Source organism: Fukomys damarensis, unplaced genomic scaffold, assembly GCF_012274545.1.
Source record: "Fukomys damarensis isolate Sample0158 unplaced genomic scaffold, DMR_v1.0_HiC HiC_scaffold_19, whole genome shotgun sequence".
Taxonomy (NCBI): domain Eukaryota; kingdom Metazoa; phylum Chordata; class Mammalia; order Rodentia; family Bathyergidae; genus Fukomys; species Fukomys damarensis.
In genome coordinates this window covers 72,773-82,992 of record NW_022900931.1, presented here as the reverse complement: position 1 = coordinate 82,992, position 10,220 = coordinate 72,773, and the positions used below count along the sequence as shown (strand labels likewise).

The following is a 10,220-nucleotide window of genomic DNA, read 5'->3' as shown; positions in this document are numbered from 1 at the left end:
ATTTTTTTTTTCTTTTTTGGTTTTTTTGAGACAGGGTCTCACTATGTAGTTGAGACTGACCTGAACTCACTATGTAGCCCAGGGTGGTCTCGAACTCACAGCGATCCTCCTGCCTCATCCTCCCGAGTGCTGGGATTACAGGCATGTGCCACCATGCCTGGCTAGCAGGTGTTTTTTAAAAGCAGACGTTACAATCAAATCCAGCTGCAACAATCCTTTTTTTTTGGTACTGGGGATCTAACTCCAGACCTTGCGCTTGCGAGGCAGGTGGTGGAACCACTGAGCTAAATCCCCAGCCCAACAATCATGTTTTAAAGATGGAGGTATTGCTAGCAAACCAATAATCAAGGGGTTTGAACCACTGCATTTCATCTTTTTCAGAGTGAGAAAAATAGATCAAAGTGCAGCACTTTCCAGGTTGCACGAGATCACCTCTGGAGATGGAGTAAAGGAAACGGACTGGAAAATCTTGCCCTAGGTTGTAGGGTTAAGAAGCATCCAAGGCTATCTATCTACACCTAGGCATCCTTTCCTAGCAGCAAGACAAGGTTACATTTTGTTCAAAGTCTATTCTAAAACTTCAATGTTGCTGAAGCTCACAGGTTAAACATACCCACTGCCTACCAACCACAATTTACATGTTAGTAAAGGCACATCTATCAGTTTTCTACATGCACATGAAGAGAAAGGTTAGCTAAAAATCCCCTTTAACTCCTAGTTAGCATATGTAGAACACAAGTGTAAACTGCTTTTCTGACAGCTGTTCTCCTATGTGAAAGCAGACTACTGTTGCAAGCTGCCTCAGCCTGAGACCTCCTGTAGAGAGGTGCAGTCCGGCCATAAGGAGTTCTAAAGTCAACTCTCAGTGAATTGGACCTTTTTTTTTTTTTAAACTTAGAACTTTGTCTTAGTGAAAATTTTCAGGGCATCTAGAGAGTTTCTGTTTAGATTTGTGCCTGGCCCCATAGGGGGTCTATTTTACTAACAGAGCGAGAAAAATCTAAAACCTGTAGCTGTACTCTTAACAGAGGCAAGAAAGGGCTCTAATGCATCATTTCAGGTCACCCTGGGACAGAAGATAGCTGAAGATCACTGAGAGTTATTTTCTCCTCACTGAAGAGTGCAGGTAGGAATAGCGGATAGGTGGAGATTTCTGCTGGTTACCCAGTTGGGCTGTCAGGACCCAGCTTCCACTGAGGATAAAACTTTGGGTATCTGCTAGAGAGTCACCCTGGCCATGACCCCTTTGCTTTCCTCTCAGCCTTTTAGTGGTTTAGGCAACCAGAGATCTGTCTCTGGAAATGAATCTAGCTGCCTGTCTGGTTTCAGTGGGGATTCACGGGAAGGTGCTAGCTAGGGAAACCTATCCTCTGCTTAAGAGTGGCAGCTGCTCTAAGAGTGTTTACTAGCTGGCAGAGTAACCACTGTTCCTTTTTAGTACTGGGGATCAAACTCCGGACCTTGCACTTGTGAGGCAGGCAGTGGAACCACTGAGCTAAATCCATGGCCCTAGTTCTTTTTAAAAATATTTATTTATTTAGGCAGGGTCTCGCTATGTAGCCCAGGCTGGCCTTGAACTCATAACAATCCTCCCGCCTCAGCCTCCTGAGAGCTGGGATTATGGGAGTGTTCCACCACACCCAGCTGGTTCAGCATTCTATAAGGGTTAGATAAAAGCCTGAGCTGTTTTTAATAAAAAATGACTTTTCTGTCTTTGGTGTTAACAAACGCTCATTTTTTATGGGCTCTTCTTAAAAGTTCTTAGTTGGAGCTGTGCATGGTGGCACATGCCTGTCAATCCCAACACTTGGGAGGCTGAGGAAGGAGGATTGCAGTGAGTTCAAGTCCAACCTGGGCTACACAGTTCAGGGCCAGCCTGAACTACAAAATAAGACCCTGTCTGGAAAAAAAAAAAAAAAAAAAAAAAGAAGTTCTTAGATGGAAATGGTTGGGGCAGTTCAGAGTTCAGAGATCTTCTCTTTCTCTAACCTTACATGCCTGTATGCCTCTAAAAAGGAAACTATACAGTGGCAGGAAAGATCAGAAATGAGATCAGAAAAAGGAAGTCTTTTTTCATGTCATGTCGAGTTACTGAGACAACTTGCTGATGAGTCGTCACTCTCAGTCTAGGAAGGTGAGAATAGGGAATATCAGGAGCCACGATTACCTCCTCCTGAGTGGAAGCTCAGATCAGAAAGGAAACGGAGGCAGAACAGGCTGGACATTTCCTGCAGACTACAGAGGAGGATTGGGCCAATCAGTCTCGGTGAAACCCGCCCTCCAAGTCTCAAGAATGGTTGATGGTCGTCTGAGGAGCCCTGGGCACATCCGGCAGACAGAACTGCGCGGCGGACTCGGGCAGGGCGAGTTCCAGCGCAGCGACCGGGTGTGTGCTCCTCGGGTGGGTGGGTAGCGCTGGATGACAAAGAGCGCTGAAACTTCCCACGGGCGCAGTGAGATTCTGCCCTGGGAGAGGGTTGCATAGGAGTGCGTACTTGTCAAACGTTTGCACCTTACGCAGCAATTTTACTTAAAAAAAAAATCAGATCTTTAACTGAAATTAGCGAGACGCATATGTGTGTTCAGGAATGAAGTGTATAGGTGTCTGCAGCAATCTCTGAAACGCGTGGAGGGAAGGAAACAGCATAGTGACAGCATCCTGTATGACTGGTGACTTACAATTCCATATGTTTGAAATATTTCATAATAAAATATTGGAAAAAAGAATGGTTTATGGCCTATTGCCTTTTAACTGGCAAATGGTGATTTATTAATAGGCATGTATGTTTTAAAAATATAAACTAGATTCTGTAAAAGGACCCATTTTACAGCATTTAAAAATTCACCTGTAGTTAGTACCAAAATCCACTAGGTGGCACGCTAACATTATTTTTCCTTAGCGTTTTCTGAGCCAAACCAGTCAAAGCAGGAAACGGGTTAAGCAAGTCTAAATGTAGCATAAATAAAACAGTAATATAAGACCTGTCCACAAAAGTTAAAATGTCTTATTTCAAAGCAAAGCATGATCTTTACATGTTCTCAACTTAAATTTATCACCATTTTAACAAAAAGACAATGTACCATTTTAACAAAACGACAATGCATAACAAAAAGACAATGAGAAACAGGCATAAAAATTCAATGCATATACTTTTGGTTACCCAAGCGAGGCACAATCGAGCATTCATAAAACAAAAGCAGACTCTTATCTCCTTCCAGTTATCTCTGTGGGAGTTCCAAGATGAGACAGGATGATATCGAAGATGAAATAGGACTTCCAAATGATATGAGAAATATTATAATTCTAACCTTTTAGATGTCTGATACACTGAGTTCATGTTCTCTTAAATCAAACAATGAATTCTAGGAATAATGAAGATTAAGAGTAGGAAATGTTTATTGAGAGGATAGCTCTTGAGAGGTGGAAGGGTCCTGATGAGTAGCTGAGGACCCCACTTTTTAGGGGAAGTTTTATAGAGAAAAACCCTATGGGTGCAATGTGGGTTAAAGCTATGAATGACCAATAAGTTTGCAACTATAGTCATTTAGTGATCATAATAATGGTACAGTGGGGGAACAATCACCTAGCAAGTGTGCATGGAAAGAACAGACTTTAGGTTGGAAATAATTGGTCTCCCACCAGTGTGACTGATGTTTATCTAGACTTCATTAGGTCAGGCATTACCACTTATCTTGTCCTTTGGAGAAGTGTGTAGGTTTTTTTTCATTGAGTTTATTGGTACTTTTTAAGCATACAGTACAGTTGCATTCATCATTGGGATCCTGTACCTTTACATGACAGATCTTGGTTCTCATTTTTTCCCCTCACCCCTGCGCTCCCTTCACTCCTCCACCCTTCCCTATTTACAGAGACTTTGCTTCCATTTTTTCCTTTTCTCATATTTTTTCTTTTCCCTTATTTCCTTTCCCCTACCCTTCCCAACTCTGCTACACCTTTACTGGTCATTTTGTCTTTATATTGAGGCCTGGTCTCTAACAGATGTGTCTCTGGCCACAGTTGTAAGGTGTTTTTATCTTTTGTACTGACTCTATCATGGACCCAGCCCTAAATGGCTGCCTGTAATATTTTTACCTAATTTAGCTATCTATAATAATAGCATACTTGTGGAAGACTGAAAAATATGTTTCCTCTACTAAGTGTCAAGGATCCATTGATCTGCTGAACTAGGTTCCTTTGAACTATGGATGTGTTGCTTGTCAACTACTCCCTAGTTTGTGAGTCTGCCATGCTTATAGCTCAGAAAGGGGCAGACCTTGAATCTCCACAGAGTGGCTCCTTACAATAATTTTCAGCAAGGACCTCGGCCTTGAGATGGAGGGAATGGGGTTGTACTACACAAGTCTCCATCACCCTAGGCGTCCAGCAAGTGAGAAAGTCACCACAGCAGGAATCAGTTAAACCCAGGAGCCCTCTGGCTTGTCTGGGGGTGGGGGTGGGGATGGTGGTTGGGTGGCTGTGCCGATTGGCCAGGAAGCCCTGGAGCTCTGTGAGGTCACAGCGTGTAGGTCTGGCTGGAGCAGGAGTATGGTGGAGATGCTGCCAACTGCCATTCTGCTGATATTGGCTGTGTCTGTGATTGCCAAAGATAACAGCACTTGTGAGTAAGTCTCAGGGGACTTTGGTTGGGGAGGGTGTCTTCTGAACAGCAGGTCCCACCCAGATTCCCTCTGTCCAGAGGTAGGGACCCCAAGATTAAGCCTTAGCAGTCCCTGGACCCTGGATCCTTCAGTTCCTGTGACCCACATAGCCAGCACAGGCTCTTTGCTCTCAGAACCACCAGCCCAGAGCTTGCTAGTACCCAGTTGTCTAGTTTTCCCTTAGAGGGACTCCTCACCTCCTAGATCTGTGTCCCCCACTTCCCTGGTAACTGACTATACCACTTTCAGACATTGACAGACAGCTCCCATGGGTAGATGAGGTGTCTCACTCTAGCCTGACTCCAAAATCCTCTAGTACCTCCACTCACCTGTAGACCCTCTCACCCCCAAGGGAGCCTATATGCCAGCAAATCCTAAATTACTGGCCCCCTGCTTGTGACACAGGGCTCAGAACTTCCAGCTCTGGACCCTCACTGCTCCTAGTGTACCCCATGCCTATGGACTGCTTCATTGCTTGGAGCTACTCTCCTCCTTTCACTGTCTAACCTAACAGTGCATCTCCAAGACCCCTTCATTACCTGCCTCTGTGTCCAGGCTCTCTCACCCCAGAGTGGCTCTGAAGACCCCAGATTATTAGATCCCTTTACGTCCAGTCCCTCAACCCCAGCTCTAGCCTTCCGTTCTGCCCACAGCCCTCCTACCTCTGGTCCCTGTACAATCCCCAAACCATTTCCTGGAGTCTCTGGATTCCTGCACACCTCAGGCTGCCTTGTCCTAACTTCACAGATATTTCCCACCTTTCCCAATCCCATATTTCTTCCTGCCCAGGTGTGGAGATAAGGATGGGCTCGAGCTAAATCTGGTTTCTCCTCAGTGGCCCCTGTGGATTGCGGTTCAGGCAGAACCCACAAGGGGGCGTCCGACTCATCGGAGGGCAGACGGCACAGCTTGGGGCCTGGCCCTGGATGGTTAGCCTACAGATCTTCATGGCTCACAACAACCGCAGGTACCACGCATGTGGTGGCATCCTGCTGAATCCCCACTGGGTGCTCACAGCAGCTCACTGCTTCGACAGCAAAAAGTATGTGTGGGAGCGTGTGCTGGGTGGGGTGTGGTGGGGGGAGCCGGTCCCTAGAACTTCGGTCCGGCCGGTCTGAGAATAACTTTTGTGCCCACAGAAAAGTCTATGACTGGAGACTGGTTTTCGGAGCACAGGAAATTGAATATGGGAACAATAAGCCAGTGCGGGCACCTCTGCAGGAGAGATATGTGGAGAAAATCATCATCCATGAAAAATACAACATTGTGAATGAAGGGAATGACATTGCTCTCTTGAAGATCACCCCTGCTGTTTCATGTGGGCAGTTCATTGGGCCAGGCTGCCTGCCCACTTTTAAGGCAGGCCCTCCCAAAATTCCCCAGACCTGCTACGTGGCTGGCTGGGGGTACATAAAAGAGAATGGTGAGTATGGGAGGGGTTCTGAGCAGGGCATTGCTGGTCATCCAAGAGGGGAGGGCCCTAAGGGAGGGTCCCCATGGTGACACTCACCAGTAACTCCTATTCAGCCAGTCTGGGAGAATGGCCTTTGTGCCCACAGAAAAGTCTGACTGGATTCTAGTTTTTGGTGCACAGAAAATTGAATATAGGAATAAGCCAGTGAGGTACAGGGTTCGTGTGCGATGACTGGCTGGGCAGTTTTCAGTTTCCATCATGGCACCACACATACAGCCCAGCACAATGCCTTCGCTTAACTGGAGAAACAAGAGAAGCTGAGTCCCCTGTCCATGGTCATGGGATTCGATGAATTAGTGGCTTTCCAAGGGAAGGCCAAACACAGGTGCACTTTTCCGAATGGGGTCCAGGCTGTGTCTGATTTTGGCGCCTGGAGCTCTGGAAAATTGGGACACCCTGAAAAGCATTTGAAGAAGTGGTCTAGTTGTGTTTCTGTGGCAGTGGGCTAGTTTTTCTGATCTGTAAATGGAAGGGTCAGATCAGACGGAATCTTTAACAGGTACTGAATGTCCAGTTGAACATCCTGGCCTCTGAGAGTCCGGGGCAGTCTATCCATCATCAGCAATGGCAGGCTCCTGGGCTCCCCATCCTTGGGCAGTCAGAGCATCAGCATCCATCCTTTTCATCAGTTTCTTGGAGTTTTCTGTGTAGCCTGGGAGGGAAGCAGCTGTGGGTATGGTTTTCGGCAGTTCATAGCTATCCTAGTATTTCAGGCCCCTCAGAGCTAACAGGTCCCTCACCATTCAAGATGAGAGCTGCCTGCTGCCTCTCTATACCTCTCTGTCCTCGGCAAAGATGCCTGCCTAGATGTCTCCCCAACTCAGTACGACAGGCCACTTGGCACCAGATGGGCAGTGAATAGGGGAATCTTTTCCATAGCAGAGTAGCTTATGGAGGACCCGGGTGTGGTCCCATCATACTGACTCCACAGTGATGGTTGGAGTCCCACTACCCTCCCCACATACTCCAAGTCTAGAGGCACTGTTTATTCCAGAAGCAACAGGTCACTCCCTTAGGTGGCAGAAATGGACAGCAAGGTTTTGGAAGTTGGAGCTTAGTCTGTCACATGACTCATGTTTTTAGCTTCTCAGAGGTGGCTGTGTGAGTTTTCATCCAGTCACACTAGGGGTATGTAAAATGTGACTGAAATTAACTTAGTTATCTTTCTTTTCTCTTTCTTTCATAACAAAAAAATGTAGGCTTCTGAATTCAAGGCAATTCGGTCATTTGACATTTAAAATTCAGTCTTTTTCATAGTACAAAATTAATGATTTTGGGATTATTCCATTTCTTCACATTCCCCTTCCCCAGGGAGGTTGATGTAGTGTACCCAGAGGCTTGTCACATGCCCTATCCCTCAGGGAAGGTGGTCTCATCCAAGCTACCCTTCTGGCTGTTGCTGACATGTGACTTTTGCTTCCTGGCCTGGGATTCCTACACCGATCCCAGCTGCTGATGCCTGTGGCTCTGCCCTGGCACCCAGAGTAAGAATAGCATTGTTCTTGTCCCACCTCCTATCCATTCTCTGATAGTTTTCACAGCTCAGGGTTCTTGTAGTTCCTGGGAGGCTGATCTCAGGGTCTCTTACTCCACCACCATCCTGTCCTCGGGAGAGCTGTAGCTTTCTAGTTACATTTTGGATGTTGTGGAGTCCCCATGGAAATGTAATGAGCAATCTCTCATCCTTTTTCACTTTTTGTCATTTTGTTTTTCTAAACACATCCCCCAACCTCTAAGCCCAAGTCTTTGAGAAAGCTGCCAGGCTCCAAACTCTGTGACTTCCTCAAGCTTTCTGTTTTCTGCCTCCTCCTTGAATTCATCTGCTCTGGGACTGGAAGAGCTCCCCTAGAGCGTGGCTTCATTCCCTTGAATTTTGAATTCTTGTAAGATTTTTGTGTCTGTAACTTAAAGCTAAGGAGCCAGGATGAAGAAAACCATCTTCTGTTTCAGGACACCTGGTTCTTCACAATAAGGCCCATAGCTTTCACGCCTATGGGTCCTGCCATAGATTTTAGAAGTCATTGTAATGGTGGACAAGCCAGTATTATTGTCATTGTTATCTCAGAGTCACCACTGTCCCAAAGGCAGGGCACATTCAAAACTCCCATGATGCCTGGATCAGAAAAAATCCTGGCAAACATGCATTCAGCAGTCAACTACTGAATGCCAGCTGCACACTCAGCCCTGCACATGTAGCTGTTTGCGTCTCCTAGTTTATCATTAGGCCTGTATAGCTACCCAGGTGCTACCCAGGTCTGCCCTACATTGGGCTGTTCCCACATGGTGCTGCAAACTCTAGACCCACCCATCAGGCTTCAGGGTTGTGTGGGAAGAGACCAGTGCATCTGCTGCTGTTGGGACCCTGCTGTCCGCACTTGAGGAAGAGGCACAGCTGCACTGGTTCTGGGGCTGTTTGAGCCAGCTGTAAACTGGTTGTGTGAGCTGCAGCATAGCTGGCCTTTCCTAACCTCAAGGTCATGATGGAGTCTGGGACTATGAAGGTGATCCCTACTCAGCTCTCCTTTTCATAAATTCTCCTCAGAGCAGGTCTGAAGCACTTGGGGAAAGGCTAATCACTCCTGTTTCAGAGGATCCTGTCTCCAACTCAGGAGGAGCTCAGACAAAGGAGGAAAAGCAGGGAGGATGATTTCTTGCCAGAATGTGGGGTATGGAAGATGTGCCTCAGATTTGGGTCTGGAGAGAGGGGTGATCCTGGCCAGGTCTCAGGCCCCCACATCCCCACTGTAGCTGGATGATGCTCCAGCTCCAGATCCAAAGTGAGAACGATAGGACCATGTAGATCAAATGAGTACTGGCTACAACTAACCTGTGTCAGCCCATACTCGCACACCCTGCCCCTCCTGCTGGTGACAGGTCTCCACCTCCACCCTATCTCCTTTCATTGTGCAGGAGTACATGAGGACGGTGGGATGCTGGCTGAGAGATCTAGGTTCAACCAGAGCATTGGTGGATGGGAATTTGGAGGGAAGAGGCAGGGCTTCTTTCTGTGTCTTCCTTGATTACTGACCACTCTGTGGCCTGGCTGCAGCCCCCAGGCCATCGCCTGTGCTGCTGGAGGCCCGTGTGGAGCTTATCGACCTTGACCTGTGTAACTCGACCCAGTGGTACAATGGGCGGGTCATGTCAACCAACGTGTGCGCAGGGTATCCAGAAGGCAAGATCGACACATGCCAGGTAACCCTCCACCCGTGGGTCCCTTCAAGGCTCCCCAGGCCCTGAAGACTTCTTTTTGGATTCCTAAGCTTCACTGTCTCCACTTCCTGCCAAGAGCTCTACTTTAGTGACCCCTTCCCTGGTCCCTTCTCCCAGCATCAATAGTCACAATGAAAACTGGAGGTGACACCCACCAGCTACCCCTACAGAGATCTGTCACCATATTTAGCACTCAAGAACTTAGCACCAAGGATACATCACCTGAACCTGGTCCCTGGAGAGAGTGTCTGCCTCCCCTCCCCAGAACACAAAGCATCCAGTCACACATGCTTCTGTGTTCAGCCACATGTATGCACCATGGCCCACTCAACTCCTCACTGCGGGGAGCCCACACTAGCCGTATCCCTCTGGCACCCTGCTGGAGGCTGTAGCACCAGCTCAAGGTTTACCACAGCCATCTGTTCTTGGCATCAGGAAACCACATAGCTGGAGAAATTGTCCTCTTAGAGCCCATGATCCCCACGCAGGGAGAGGGGCTCAGAAGTGACTGCTCTGTCCTTTGGGCAGGGCGACAGCGGCGGGCCTCTCATGTGCAGAGACAATGCGAATAGCCCCTTCGTGGTTGTGGGGATCACGAGCTGGGGGGTAGGCTGTGCTCGTGCTAAGCGCCCCGGAATCTACACGGCGACTTGGGACTATCTGGACTGGATTGCTTCCAAGATCGGTCCTAGTGTCCTGCACGCGATACAGCCGGCTACCCCTCCCCCTCCCACCTCTCGGCCGCGGCCCCCCGTCCGCCCCGCCTTCTCCCGCCCTTCCACCGCTAATCCTCCCTGGTATTTCCAAAACCCAGCTCGCCCTCCGGGACCTCTTCAACCTTTTGCACCTCAACCCCGACCACCCACAGCCCAGG

At 48.0% G+C, this 10,220-nt stretch overlaps 1 protein-coding gene and 1 long non-coding RNA gene across 2 annotated transcripts in view; one reads left to right on the top strand and one right to left on the bottom strand.

Annotated features, from left to right (window-relative positions):
- The first annotated feature begins 4,185 nt into the window (after positions 1 to 4,185).
- Positions 4,186 to 10,220, top strand: part of Acr (acrosin) — a 6,398-nt gene continuing 363 nt past the window's right edge. Inside the window, exons 1-5 of the mRNA XM_033766154.1 lie at positions 4,186 to 4,623; positions 5,495 to 5,701; positions 5,799 to 6,082; positions 9,183 to 9,328; positions 9,875 to 10,219. Coding sequence (XP_033622045.1) covers positions 4,547 to 4,623; positions 5,495 to 5,701; positions 5,799 to 6,082; positions 9,183 to 9,328; positions 9,875 to 10,219 — 1,059 coding nt within the window. The 5' untranslated portion in view covers positions 4,186 to 4,546. The remainder of the gene's footprint in view (positions 4,624 to 5,494; positions 5,702 to 5,798; positions 6,083 to 9,182; positions 9,329 to 9,874; position 10,220) is intronic.
- LOC117286931 overlaps positions 5,533 to 10,220 on the bottom strand; it is a 4,900-nt gene continuing 212 nt past the window's right edge. Inside the window, exon 2 of the long non-coding RNA XR_004518084.1 lies at positions 5,533 to 6,785. This is a non-coding gene — a long non-coding RNA (uncharacterized LOC117286931). The remainder of the gene's footprint in view (positions 6,786 to 10,220) is intronic.